The sequence below is a fragment of the Equus caballus genome, chromosome 12, assembly GCF_041296265.1.
Source record: "Equus caballus isolate H_3958 breed thoroughbred chromosome 12, TB-T2T, whole genome shotgun sequence".
NCBI classification, from domain to species: Eukaryota; Metazoa; Chordata; class Mammalia; order Perissodactyla; family Equidae; genus Equus; species Equus caballus.
In genome coordinates this window covers 18,433,945-18,449,373 of record NC_091695.1, presented here as the reverse complement: position 1 = coordinate 18,449,373, position 15,429 = coordinate 18,433,945, and the positions used below count along the sequence as shown (strand labels likewise).

At 36.5% G+C, this 15,429-nt stretch overlaps 2 protein-coding genes across 3 annotated transcripts; both read right to left on the bottom strand.

Moving 5' to 3' along the window:
• Positions 1 to 694: 694 nt before the first annotated feature.
• On the bottom strand, positions 695 to 6,708 carry OR5D101 (olfactory receptor family 5 subfamily D member 101). Of its 2 annotated transcripts, XM_070228561.1 has the most exons (2): positions 6,564 to 6,708; positions 695 to 1,658 (listed from the first exon to the last, which is right to left on the bottom strand). In XM_070228561.1, the coding sequence occupies exon 2, from the start codon at positions 1,637 to 1,639 to the stop codon at positions 695 to 697; it is 945 nt and encodes a 314-aa protein (XP_070084662.1). In that variant the 5' UTR covers positions 1,640 to 1,658; positions 6,564 to 6,708.
• A 4,122-nt stretch (positions 6,709 to 10,830) lies between these two features.
• On the bottom strand, positions 10,831 to 11,781 carry OR5D17C (olfactory receptor family 5 subfamily D member 17C). Its single transcript, NM_001391191.1, is given in 1 exon segment — positions 10,831 to 11,781. A coding segment is annotated over 1 exon segment (951 nt).
• Positions 11,782 to 15,429: the final 3,648 nt, after the last annotated feature.

Genomic DNA, 15,429 nt, shown 5'->3' with positions numbered 1-15,429 from the left:
GATTCCTCAATATTCCCAGATAAAATGTACGTTACATTCATCCTGGTCCTAATACATATGAACCAGACTACCTAAGCCTGTAGAGATTTCCAGACCTGGTAATACTGGAAATGCAGCCTTTTGAGTAATAATATCCAAACATAATCTAGGACTATTGAAGTGACTCCAGAGATTGTCCTTTCCAAAGGACAAAACTAATTCCTGTGACCTTTCACACTAATAGCCTCAGAGGTACAATAAAGAAAAAGCACTAGATTTAGAGTCAACAGAGTTGAGTTCCTGTATTAAATTAACCATCTTAGTCAATTCTAGGCTAGTTTCTTGAACCTTTGTGCCATCATCTACACAATAGATGTAACTATCCTTGTTCAATGTACTTCGCAGCATAAGCTGACTGTTAGAAAGCACAAGACAGTGCTTTCATAGAATTCACAGAACTCAAGGAATGAAAGTGTCAGAGAAGTATCTTCTCCCTTTTATGACACAGCATACCCATCTGTATCTCCCAACAAAGACACAATGCTCCAGTGACATCCAACACAAATAACTTCAAGGGATTTCAGTTTACCAATTCACAATATATTAACATCACAGTCACTGATGAAAACCTCATGCAAATGCAAATATATGCTATAGGTTTTAGAAGGTTCTGTTCTCATTGTTCTTAAGGTTAGAAACATCTTTTGAGATTGGTTCAGTAACATAGGGCTTTTGTGTCTGTTAATTTCTGGAAGGCATCCTTCACATCTTTATTCCTCAGGCTATAGATCAGAGGATTCAACAAGGGGTTGACCATTGTGTAAAACACAGAGGCCACTTTGACAGTTTGCCGAGAGATTTTGGAGTTGGGCACACAGTAGAGGGAAAGGATGGTCACATGGAAGATGGTGATGGTGGTCAGGTGGGAGGCACAGGTGGAGAAGGCTTTGCGACGCCCACTGGCAGAATGAATGTTTAGTACAGTCACAGAAATAAATACGTATGAAGCAAGAATGATGAGTAGTGTACTCACCTCATTGAAGGTGGCAAAACCAAGGAGCAGTAGGTGGGGAATGTATATATCAGAGCTCGAGACAGCAATGAGAGCAGTGTATTCACAGAAAAAGTGGTTGATTATGTTATGTCCAGAAAAGTTTAACTGAAAAGCATAACAAAGGAGTACCAAGGGGCTAACCATAACCCAGAGATATGACCCAGCCACCAGCAGGGCACAGAGCCTTTGTGACATGGCCACTGTATAAAGCAGAGGATTACAGATGGCCACAAAGCGGTCATATGCCATCACTGCCAACATGAATGTTTCTGCCACTGCGAATATGCAAGTCAAGAAGAATTGCATGATGCATCCTATGAAAGAAATGGTTCTGTCTTCCACAACCAAGTTCTCCAACAGTTTGGGTGTAACTGTAGTGGAATAACAAAAATCAACAAAGGACAAATGGCTGAGAAAAAAATACATGGGGATTTGGAGTTTAGGACTGATCCTGATGATCATGATCATGCTGAGGTTCCCCACCACGGTGACTGTGTAGGTGGTCAAGAATGCCAGGAACAGGGGCACCTGAAGGTCTGGATATTCTGAGAAGCCCAAGAGGGTGAATATGGCTTCAGCACTCTGATTTCTCCCAGCTAGCAGCATGATTGTTGTTGCAGAAAATCTGAAATAATGATAATGAAAAGTATAATGATGATAGTAAATTCATATAACACTTACTATGTAACAGGAATCATGATAAAATATTAAAATATACTAATTTAGACCTTCAAATACCACTATGAATTGTAAAACAGGTAGCCCCATATTTTACATAAGTAAACTGAGGCACATGTAAGTTGAGGAACTCCTTAGAGTTTACACAGCTTGTTAATGATGAGTTGGGTTTTGAAGTTGACCTGAGTGCCAGAATTTGAATTAAGTTTAGGGTTAGACAGAAAAGTATTATACATTGTTGTAGAAAAACATCTGTCTTTCATACTTCCATCATTCTGAAGATCTGTGTCTTTTAAATAGCACTAATATAACAATGAATATAAATTAAGCACTAACATTTATAAAGGAAGGATCAGAAGAACTAAAGCATTAGAAGTGATAATACTTCTAGAGTTATGGTATTCAAATCGAGGATCATAGGAAAAGCAGCATTTATGAATCACAAAAAGAATTTTCAAGTTTTGAAAAAATATATGGACGCTGAAGGAAATATAGCCCTGTGTATCTTCAGGCTTTCCATTGATTTATGCTGATGCTACAGTAATTGCCCTAATGTTCTAAAAACACTGTAGCCACCTGGTGAAATGAGGAATCTGCATTTATGACAGGCTGTTCCCTCACTTCTGTGTTTTCTTTCCTACTAAAGTGTTTTCTCACTTAGTGTCACTGATGCTCTCAACATACTCATCTAGATTGCTTGATCGTTATCTTCTAATTTTCTATTATTACATTTTAATCTGTCAACTTTTCTAGGCATATTATAACATTAAATACTCATAGGATGTCTGAATTGGAGACTAACTTATAATGTGTTTTGTTCAAGCCTTCTATATTTTCTACAGCCTTCTACATTCTCTAATATGTATTTTCTATATTCTTGCTATATAATGTCGTAATAAACACCAATGGTTACATAATCACCCTCCAAATTTCTAGTGATGTAAACATCAGTTTTGACTGAAACTGCATATGTGATTATCTTGTTTTGATTCATGCAATCTTTATTATAATTGTATATGTTATTTTGAGAAAAAAAGTATGTATAGTCTCAAGCAATTCATAACTACAGAAGTGTCTTTAATCATTTAACAATGTTGTTAAAAATAAGTTTGTAATAATAATATATGTCAATAACAAGCACCTGTCTGAAATGTTCCATTTAATAAAATACTATTAGAATCACTCTCATAGATGAAGACACCATTTTAGTTTTGTCTGACCAGCTCAAGGTAGAGAGAAATTGCTATTTCCTTCACAGCTAAATGCTATTTATGACACTCAAAAAAATGTATTTCCTACATGTAGAAAAGACAATGAGCAGGAAAGTGACAAAAGGCTAATGACAGACCAGCATAATGAAAGAATCGTGGGCTTGGACACATAGATTTAAATTCAATTAGTGTGTTATATTTGCTGAATTAATTGAATTCTCTGAGCCTCAACTTTTTTATCAGTAATAATGACATGATAATACACATTTCACAGGTGTGTAAGTTTTGAAATAGGAAATTATGTTAATATACCTAGCACAGAGTCTGACAATTGTGGAGTCTGGGAGATGTAAGTTTCTCCACCCTCATCCTTTTTAATTCTTAGTGCTATGACTACTTGGCATTGTTTTTAAACCCTTGCATTATTTTTTTGTATTTTATTTTTATTTTTATTTATTTATTTATTTTGAGAAAGATTAGCCCTGAGCTAACATCTGCAGCCAATCCCCCTCTTTTTGCTGAGGAAGACTGGCCCTGAGCTGACATCCGTGCCCATCTTCCTTTACTTCCTATGTGGGACTCCTACCACAGCATGGCTTGCCAAGAGGTGCCATGTCCACACCCGGAATATGAACCAGTGAACCCTGGGCCGCTGAAGTGGAACGTGCACACTTAACTGCTGTGCCACCCAGCCAGTCCCACCCTTGTATTATTCTAAAAATCTAAGAAACAGATCATGGGTCAAAGAGGGCATTAATGAACAAGCGGGTACAACTTGGGAAGTTAAAGGGTATCTCAGCTCTTTCTTGGATCTCCTATTGGCCCTGTTTGTCTTAATTCACCACTTACCACCCTTCAATACATTGTCTGTTTTCCCCTTTGCTTTCTCATTACTATCTGACTCTCTTGTCCTCTCTTTCTAATCTCAGGTTGGTGCCTGTGGGAGACTTAGCAAGCTGCAATCATTATTCCAGTGGATTATGGTAGCTGAGGTACAAACAACTTCCCTGTAGTGCTTCTAGATTGCACTGTGAGGACATCAGCTTCTCTTCCCTTGATTACTATGTTTATTATGACAGTTTTTGGCTCTGAAAACTTTGATTTCTCCCTATTAACTAATTCTAAATGTTTCCACCCAGTTTTACCTAAAGCCTTAAGCTAGTTAGTCCCTAGCGTTCAACTTTCTTCAATCATGCCAACATTCTCAGCTTACAGTGAACAACACTTTCTCATTTATTACTTGGTGTATTTGATTTTTCTCTTCTTTTGTCTGGAGCATCCTTTTTTTCCTAGTGTACTGATACAGCACTTACAATATCTAAAGCTTTAAATGAAAATAGCTATCACAAACAACTTTCCCTTTCACTCCAGCAATATTTTCCACATTCATGGTATACCTACAGACGTTACTCAGGAAATCAACATTTCATTATATAATGTGCTCCTTATTACTTTACACATATCATTATTATCTCATTTCTACAAGATTTTGAGTTATTGAGGACATTCTCGGATTTTATAATGTTCCTTTAAAAATTTTTGTTGTGACTACTATGCTAGGCAGACGGTGAATATCCTCAAAGCAAAAATCAGGATTGATACCACAGGGAAGGTGGAAGAGACCAAAGCTCAGAAATGTGAGACTTTGGGAAGGGGGACTCAGGAGACATCGTGGCATTTAGACTAAGAAAGAGTGTTCCCTGCCTCAAAGGTACAGGACTTCAGTGTCCCCCATGTAAGTGAAAGATAACACAATATAGACCAACCAACCTGAAATCAACTCACTTGAAGATCCTATTCCTAGTATTAATAGTCACCAAGGAGGTTCTCACTCAAAATTCAAACATTACTGAAAATACAAAGTTTGTAAATATAGCAGGAGTCCACAAGAAATTTTAATTAATGTAATGAGAATATACTGCTTAACATCCAGAAAATCTCAGAAAGAGACAGAAAGCAATGGAGAGAGAAAGAGAGAGATTTGGAAGCTGAATCTGATTCCTAGGGCTTATGTATGACTCCATGACATCAGAGATTTAGACCCTAGAGAATCTTTGCTGAACTATTTCTTTTCGTATCGCGAACTCAGAAATTAGATTGAATGCTCTCCTGTGTTGGATTTTACAAGAATGTAATTTCTTCTAAATTATTGTAGACAACGCTTCATCAAGCCTACCACATGAATTTCTTTTCAAATATTAATTATAGACAATATAGAAATTGACTTAGAACATGTGATGAATACAACAAATGGCAAAGGGAAAGATAAATCTGTTAAAATGCAACCAGAGATAACTGCTGTTAATAATTGCTCTATTATTTTTCTATGCATACTATGTGTGTCTTGAAATGCATAAACGACGTAACTTGGATTCTGTCTTTTACATTTAACATAAAATACTCATTATTTTCCCTGGAAACATTGATTCACTTTATTGGAACTAATTTGCATTTCTTCTAAATATGAGCAATCTACTCTTCTATTAGCTTCTACTACTTCTAGCTAGCTTCTACTAGCTTCTATTAATACAATTAATCTATACCTTCTTAAAAGTGACAAATGAATTTTAGAAGCACGTTTCACTCTCTAAAACCACTGGGTATTAACCAATCTATTGGTTCCACCACACCCAAATATCACCCAATTACATCCACTTATGCTTTCTCTGGACCCCTGACAATTTGACTAACCCTTGCCAGACTCTACCAGAAACCCCTAACACAACAGTGGCTACTTATCACAAAGCATAAAATTGTTTATTATAGATGACATGGCTTTGCTTCAGGACCCAAGGGATCTGCATTGATATTTTCCCATTGGGATTGGCACAAGTTTCACACTGCACCTGCTTCCAACCACTGACCTCTGCACCCTGGACCAAGCTTCAGGCCAACTTCTGTCCCAGAGTCAAAGCTAGTAGCCTTCTTTGCCATCTGTTATGTGAATTTTCTATGCTGCATAATAAATTATCACTTACCCAGTGGCTTAAACTAGTATACATTTTTATATCACAGTTTCTACAGGGGAGCAGTCCAGGCATCACTTAGCTGGGATTTTGGGCTCTTCAGTATGTCATCAGGCTGCAATTCAGGTATCACTCAGAGCTGTGGTTGGATAAGAGGCTCAACAAGGGAAAAATCCCCTTCCAAGCTCCTCAAGCTTCTGGCAGACTTAATCTCCCTGCAGATATTGGGCTAAGGTACCCATTTTTTTGCGCCATTGATCAGCAGCTATTCTCAGATCCTGAGAGCCTCCTACAGTTCCTTGTTACGTGGTATTCTCTGTAGGCCCTCTCAGAACATGGTATCTCACATCTTCAAAGCCAGTAATGAAAGGAGTTTTTCTAACTTCAGGGAGGGCCTAGTAGTTCTTTAAATGGTTTTCACTAATTAAACCAAGGCCACCTAGGATAAACTCCCATTTAATTAAAAAGAAACAGATTTTGGACTTTAATTACACAGGCAGAATTCTTCATCTTGCTATATAAGATAACTTAACCAGGAGGATGACATCCCATTACCTTTGCCATATTGTATTGGTTAGAAGTAAGTCACAGGTCTCACCTGCACACAACGGGAGGAGATTATACAAAGTTATAAACACCAGGAAGTGGTATCAATTACCTTATGGGTTATCATACCTGGTAAAAGAGTCAGTCCTAGGTATGGAATGTGTTGCCTCTAAGATCTTAAAAGAGGTCTTCTAAGAGCTGTGCTTTCTCACTTCTGGTAGGGGACAGAAGATGCAATAATTTGTCTTTTATTTTGGGGAGGATATGCTGGAATATTTCAAATCACTTCACCCCTAACCAAATCATTGAAAATGCAGTTCTCTGAATCTCTTTTTCCCTTGTGTCTTAATAAGGCCTTCAGCACACCAGCTGCCTCTTGTTTATCTTGTTGGTTAGTATGATGTTCTCAATGTAATGGACAGGTGTGCTGTTGTGTGGCATGTTCAGGTGGCAGAGATTTCTTCAAATTATATCATGACAGAGAGCTGGAGAATTAACACAGCCCTAAGCAAAACTTTAAGGAAATACTTTTATCCATCCCATGGGAATGTGAATTGTTTTTGATTTTCTTTTAAAATTAAAAAGGAAAATAAATGCATTTGCCGAATCAATGATTGAATACTATATTCCATAAGCTACATTCATCTGCTCAAGTGCTACTATTTGGTTGAGTTTTCCATAGTCTACAGTCATTCTCCAAGATCCGTCTGGTTTCCTTCTGCTTGAAGAACTCTTTTTATGATTCCTTTTACTGTAGACCCACTGAAGGCATTCCTTTAGCTTTTTTGATCTGAGAAGACTTTCTTCTATCTGTATTTTTAAAGAATGCTTCTTAGGCATAGGGTGATAGTTCTACAGTTATTTTCTTCACCAATTTAACAATGTCCTTCATTGTCTTCTACCTTTCATTGTTCATTGGATAGTCGGTCATGGTCTTCTAATTCAGGTAGGATAGAGAAGATGATTGCAAATCAACATTTCCCTTGAAATAACATTTTTTTTAAAAGCAAATTGCAGAAATTACTTTTAAAAATAAAAATAAAAGTCATTAGGACAAGATAATTAAAATTTCATAGAGGAAAGAGACCCTTCTTGGTGAGCTGGCAGTCATCAGCTCTTTCCTTCACTGCACACATTTTCTGATTCTGAGAAAAGGCTGAATTTCAGGTTTGGCACTTGCAAAGGGTCACTACTGAAAAAACAGAGAATCCAGCAATGCTTTGTGGACACAGAAGAATTTATTGATAAATTGAAAGCTAAGGAAACCCAAAAAGTCACGACCAATTTTTCCCCAAAGGGCATGTGCTATATTCTAGGATGCACTGGGGGCTGGGATCTGAATCAGAAAGGCAGAGTAAAACGTCCTATGGAAATGTCATGGTGCCTAGAAGAAAGATATCTGACTAGAGAATTGAGAGTCTCCACAAAAGCTTGACCATCTCCCCCTCACAATATTTATGAGGCTATTAAGCTGCACTGGGTAGCGGGAGAAAGTGCTGAACTCAAATTTCAGAAGGTAGAACTCAACCATTATTAGCCTTTCAGATCTGAGAGAGCTACACATCTGTCAGGTCTCAGTCAAAACCCCAGCCAACTCAAAGAGCAGGGATGACCATAGGATGGCTGAGTCTTGAGAAAATGCTTTTTTCTCTCCAGTCTGCTGATTTTAATGGCTTCTTTAGTTATCTCTGGAAGACCTCTCTTCCCTTTTTATTCCAGTGATCATTCTAGTACGTTTAAGACAAATCACTCTTCTAATTTCCCTCTCTTTAAAAACCAAGAATAGCTGCTTTATATCCTGACCAGACACTGACTCTTAGAAGGAGAGTCTGCTTTTCCTGAGAATTAATAGCAATTTGAAAACCACTGCTTTATATACAAACTAAACTCTCAAGAATCTCAAAAGGACAATTACATGAGAGGACAATTATATCTCATCAGTACAATTCTCAAAGTCTTGGTAGCATAGATATTATTAGAAGGTCATCAATGTCACAATGCAGGAGGAAATTTACATACATTAACAAGTATATGTAGATTGTACCATAATATATTTAGGTATATATAAATTTATATAAATGTGTGTGCATATATATATATATATATATATATATATATATATATATAAATGTTTCTCTATGTTAAGAGGCAAGATCTTTCCATATCTATTCTGCCATTTCCTGTTGACTCTTGATAGGTATATGGAAACAGCTCTTCATGGACAAAAATCCACCTTTTCTAGGAAAATCATTTTTTAAAAGAACAAAGTCAAAAACCATTCATAAGAGAACAAAAATATCCACTAACATCACTCTCCTTACTCTTGTCCCTTCCCTGTATTATTGCATATACCATAGAGAACAATTTTATCCTAAGTTAAAATACTGGATTTCATTTCTTGTGGGTGAATACCCAGGAAAGGAATTGTTGAGTTGTGTGGGAAGTGTTTGCACAATTTCTTAAGATATTATAAACTGTTTTCAAAGTCATTTTACCTTTTACTCTCATCTGAAATGTACGAGCATTCTACTTGCTCCACATTTTCATTTCAGTCTTTTTCATTTTAGCCATTCTAACTACTATGCAGTGGTGTCTCATTAAAGATTTAATTAGAATTTCATTGATGACTAATGATGTTTAGTATCTTTTCATACATTTATATATGATTTGTATATCTTGTTTTGTCAAGTGCTAAAATATTTCACCCTTCTTTAAGTAGATTGCTTGTCTTCTCGTTTTGAGTATAAAGACTTCACTATATGTTCCACATACAAATCCTTTGTCAAACGTATATATTGCAAGTAATCACTCATAGTCTGAGGCATACATTTTCATTTTCTCAATGGTGTCTTTTGCCTATAGGAAACTTTTACCACAAGTTTTTAATGGTGATGAAGTTTCTTTTATCAAATATTTGATGATCCATCCTTTCTGCATTTTATCTAAAAAAAATTCACTTGGACTACTGCTTTTCTGACATTTCCATAATACAAATAGCCAAATAGTCTAAAGATGATAAAAGGCAAGTGGAGCAATCCATGCTCACAGAACTGTGGTGTGGAGCAAGGCACTCCTGGTCTCACAGCCTAGGGTAGAGCCACCTCATACGACCTCCTTTAAAATAAGTAATTGTACTTTTAAGCTGTTGATTGTTTGACGGGTTTTTTCAAGAGTTACTGTGGCAACGGCTGACAATTATACTGATAAACACACATATGGACGCTTCATTTATGACAAGATTTGTATTAAAGAGCAGCAAGGAGAGAATGGATTTTTTTTTTTCCAGTAAACAGCATGTGATGATATATATTCACCTAGTTAAAAATGAAGTAGTTCCATGAATGTTGGTGACTGAATACAGCTCTGCTCTGCTGTGTTTGGTTAAGTTTGGCTCAGTTCCCTTGTTTTCTCATTCCAGGACCAGGCTGAAGAACCTTACTCACCATTTGCGGTATGTGCGTCTCCAAGTTGAATACGTAAGCTCAAGGAAGAAAATCACTATGGATGATATGAGATTCATGCCCTATATAAAGTTAACAAATACGGAAGTATATTAATTTGGTACTAACTGCTAAAAACCACTCACTGACAGTGATGACTCAGAAAGCAGAGCCATGAAGGTATAGTGCCATTTTGGAGACAGAAACAAAATAACTGGCTGACAGATATTTGACAGAGGCTACAGAATAATAAATCAAAATAAATAATGCCTTCTCCTTTACTTGTTTAAGCAACTGATTAGCTGTGGAGGGCATTTACTAATATAAAGAAACTTGGTAGGTGGGAAAAGTTTATTGTTGAGAATGGATGATCGAAATATTACATTGATATTCAAAACATGAGTGATGTCTATAGAGAGTGGTTAGTATTTTCAACATCTGCTGACCCAATGTCAGATACTATTTCTCATAATGCAAACTCCCAGGTCGTCAGTTTACTTGGAATGAAGTAAAGTTTTAAGGGGAATAAAAAGTTCTGTTTTATAGAACTTCTGAGACAAAAGAATTGGTCATGAGAACCTCAGGGCAGATCCAGTAATGGCAGTTATCGTCTGTGTTTTTGCAGCACTTTCATAAAGCAGAACTTAAACTATGACATATGTAATGAGTCTCTAAATATATATCCCTTCTTTGTCATTCTGACTTTGATAATGTCTAACTGGGAGATTTTGAAATATATTTCTTTCCTGAAACCAGCTAAGATGAATTGCATCAGAATGGATTACTTCTGTATTCATTCAGAGTGTCCTGAGCACCAAAAAACATGGAAAGTTCAATATTTAGTTGATTTAAAACATAATCATATATTTACTTAAAATAAAGGTAAACTGGCATCAGCAATATATATGAAAAATTATTGTATGTAAGTACAAGAAAAATACATATATTTATTTGAATTATATTGGTTGAGAAAGCAGTTTGGAGTTGATTACACTCCTGACAGCCTCTTTCACATCTTTGTTCCTAAGGCTATAGATAATGGGGTTCAGCATGGGGATCACAACTGTAAAAAACACAGTGGCCACTTTGATCAGGAGCCAGGAGCTTTTGGAGTTGGGCACACAGTAGAGAAGAAGGATGATCCCATGGGAAAAGGTGATGGCAATCAGGTGGGAAGCACAGGTGGAGAAGGCTTTTTGGAGTCCACCAGTAGAAGGCATCTGGATGATTGTGACAACTATGACAACGTAGGAGGAGAGGATAATCAGGAGGCTACAAGTCTCACTGAATATAGAAATAACTAAATATGTCATCTGACTGAAGTAGCGGTCAGAACAGGATAAAGAGAGGATGGCAGAATACTCACAGCCAAAGTGATTGATGATGTTAGAACCACAGAAGGATAGTTCCAAAAGAGAATATGTGATTGTCAAGGAACATATTCCACCACATGTGTAGGTTCCAGCAACCAGGAGGATACAGAGTTTATGGGACATAGCAACTGTGTAGAGAAGAGGATTAGTAACAGCCACAAACCGGTCATAGGCCATGACTGCTAACATGAACATTTCTGTAATCACAAATGCACAGCCAAAAAAGAACTGAACCATGCACCCTTTGAAGGAGATAGTTCTGTCTTCCACAACTAATATTTCTAGCAGTTTGGGTGTAAATACACTGGAACAACAAATATCCAAAAGGGACAAATGACTGAGAAAAAAGTGCATGGGTGTATGGAGTTTGGGATGGAAACTTATGACCACAATTATGCCCAGGTTCCCCACCAGAGTGACTGTGTAGATGGTCAAGAAAACCAGGAAGAGGGGTGCCTGAAGGTCTGGGTATTCTGAGAAGACCAGGAAGATGAACGTGGTCACAGAGCTCTGATTTCCCTCATCCAGTATCATGGTTCTTAATTTAAAACATAAAACAACAAAAAAGAATAAATAAAGGAAAGAAAAGGGGCCGGCCCAGGGGTGCAGTGGTTAAGTTCACATGTTCCGCTTCTCCGTGGCCCGGGGTTCACTAGTTTGGATCCCTGGTGTGGACATGGCACCACTTGGTAAAAAAGCCATGTTGTGGTAGGCATCTCATATATAGAGCAGAGGAAGATGGGCACAGATGTTAGCTCAGGGCCAGTCTTCCTCAGCAAAAAGAGGAGGATTGGCAGTAGTTAGCTAAGGGCTAATCTTCCTCAAAAAAAAAAAAAAAAGAATAATAAAACTGAGCAGCAGAACTTGAGAAAGAGGGGCAAGAGGAACTCAAGACAGCTCAATGTAAACTAGTGGAGGCCATGCGGTCAGTGTGCACCCTTGAGTGTTCTGCTCCACTTTGGAGTCTCACTTGAAAACTTACTGACTTTTTGATTTTGAGCAATTACCTTTGTCCTTCAGTACTTTAGTTTCCTCATCTGGAAAACAAGAAAAATATAGTACTTATTAATATTATTTTATGTAAGTGACTTATAAATGTGTCTGATATTTAGAGCATTGAGCACCCCATGATAAAATAAAATTACATGAGGACAAAATAGACATAGAGTGAAATCAGAAAAACACTGAACACATCATAGTAGTCATATGATCATGGCAGTAGTGGACTTGGGAAATTAAACACTTTTAATTCATTAAAAGAAGTAGTAACTGTCTTTGGGGAAAGACATTCACAATTCTGTATTGATATATTGAATGTTTATGTATTCCAGGTATATCCCATTATCAAGGAATCATAGAATATCTACTTAAAAAGATCTTTGAGTAGTCTGGTGAAAAATTCCACTGATGACTATGTTCTCTCAATTGCATACGACTATATGTTTACTTAAAGGCTTAAAATGCTCAACAATCTAGAACTGTCTTCTGAGGAAGTGTTTGGGAGATGTTCTTGAAAGTTTCACATTGACTTTTTTTTGATGATGATGCAGTTTATTCATAGTGCATAGTGTATTAAAAAGGGAAAAAATCTGCTTCTTTGTCAGTGATTATAAAACACACAAAAAATAGCACTAAAAAAGAAATCTCTCTTAGAACAATGACCAAAACCTGTCTTGTGAAGGCAAACTTAGGTGCTGTAGTCAATGAGGAATGAAAAAATGTGTAAGATTCAAAAAATAAATATTTTATTTTTGTAAACCAACAGGATTTTGAATATCAGGAATTTCACATGATTAAACCTGAGAAAAAGTGACTCTAGAAATGAATGCAAGAAGGAAGGATTAAGGCACCGCCATCTTGAACCCATCTGTGAACTGATGTCATTTTTGGATTCTTTGCACAAGCAACAGTGTGTCATCAGATATACCACTAATCTCAGGCAAAAACCATCAGCTGAGCAACCACATTTTCCGTTATGTGGAAGATTGGGTTGACCTTTTGTGAACTGGATGTATTTAGTCACATATATTGATAAACGTGTCTTCTCTAAATTTAGTAACTTAGATTGCTTTCAGTGGATAACATACATGCAAGTTAAGAATTTTGAGATGCAATCTGCTATTAGAAAGTAGAAAAGAAAGAAAGCTAGATGAATGTATTATATTAATAAATCTTCTAGAACTTGGATTGAGAAATAATCCCTGCAATTGTTAGATCATGCTCTACCTAATGGCAACTAAGTAGATCTTTGTGAAAGATTCTGAACCAAGATTAAGACAAGACTTGGCACAGTTAAAAAGCGGAACCTTCCTGAATAGTCTCACGTACCTTGTGTTCAGTCTTCATTAGCAATACTTCTACTGTTCCTCCTTACAGCAAGGCTCCTCTCCTCACCAAAATCTGTCAGTTAAACTTACCAAAGCAGTAACCTAAATTCTATTTTTGAAAATTTCTGTTAACTAGTATTCTTCCTATTGTATTTTCTGGTACATTCCAGGTCCAAATGGATCTAAATAAATGTCTGGAGTTCACAGAAATTAAATCTAACACCCTTTTACATTATAAACCTTCAAATATTTGAAGACATTTAAAATGAATCTCTTGCTCTTTCTCTTTAGGTAAATATTTTTAGTGTTGGTTTCAAGTATTACTGTGTTTTCCATTTTCTTCCTCACACTAGTTTCTAAATATTCCAGAGGATCTACTCAATGTTCTGGGTATACCATTGACCCCTCTGAGCTGATACTGAAACCAGAACTAAACATTTCTGCTCAGGAATTTCCTGCCAAGCCAACTCAGTAATTTGTTCTTATTTACTACAATTCCAATAGCAATGCCTAACTGAGCACTCGCAGTCAAGTATTTGAAATGTGTTAGGTCAATTTACTGCCTTGCCAAGTTTTGTCCATGATTTACCAGCAAGTAATGAATCCGATGCATATGCAACTGAAGTCTTCAGACAAAGTTCAGGATTGTGCATTTCTTATTAAATCTCATGCACTAGTTCTTTTATTCTCCTCTTGATGCTCACATGATCTTCTATTCTAGTTGGCTTGACTGCTGACCACAATGTTTCTTGTTTTTATTCAGGCCATTCTGTCTACCTGAAATGCCTTTGCTGTTTCTTCAGGTTCCATTAGTATTACCAATTAGCAGTGCCCATTCCATTCTCCTTGCTGTTTGGGCTATTTGTTAAATTTTTGATAAATATTATTTCACCTTTACTTTTGAAAAGTGCAGGTGTTCTATTCAACATATTGTGCCCAATAAATACTTTAAGTAAAATACTCAAAGGGAGTCTTAACAATCTAGAAGAGTTAAAGATCACTGACAATGAATGTAACACTTCCTTACCCATCTGACAATCATTTGAGGGCCTGGCTCACATGGCATATTTATTAGTATACAAATAAAACAGTTACTTAAAATGCATTAAGAAGATAATAACTGTTAAGATAATGTTATGGTGATAATTTTATCTGAGTAGTTGGGGTATTGTATTTAAGTAACTTAGCTTGGTACCTGAGAGTATAACTGAGGTTGAATGAATAACTAGTTTGTCCACAGCAGAGAAAAAGGAAAATAAACATCTTATTTATTTTTTCTTATCAGAAACGTTTCTTATAAAACTCTAATGGCAAACATTTTTTTTCTCATCATTCTGAGGTGAGATTTGAATGGAGGGAGAAAAGGCACTCATACATCATGCCATTTTATAAAGAACATGGACTTAAGCAGCAAATCCATTAGGTTAGATTCATCCTCTGTCATCTATTCCATATGTAGCTTAGCAAATTGTTTAATTTTATAAGCTTCAATTTTATAATCTATGAAATGTGGATAATAACCCTGGGTAATTTGATATTTAGTGTGAACATCTTTAGTAAGATTTGACTTTAAAATACCCGAAAAAAAAATCCTACACTTAGCTAAATCCTCCACAAATATCAGCTCCCTTCCATCTTGATTCTTTAAAGCTGTTGATCTCCAAGAAGATAGCATTAGTTCCACGTCTTGAAAATGTTTGCAGAGCAAATTTGGGAAGGTATTTTAAAGAGTCTCATATCCTGGACTCCTTTTAATTTCAGATTTTTCACTCAGTCTGGGCCTCACAGTTGTATCCATTTCTAATCCACCTAAATATCTTCATTTTTCTTTGCTTTCCTAACCCCATCTGGTTCT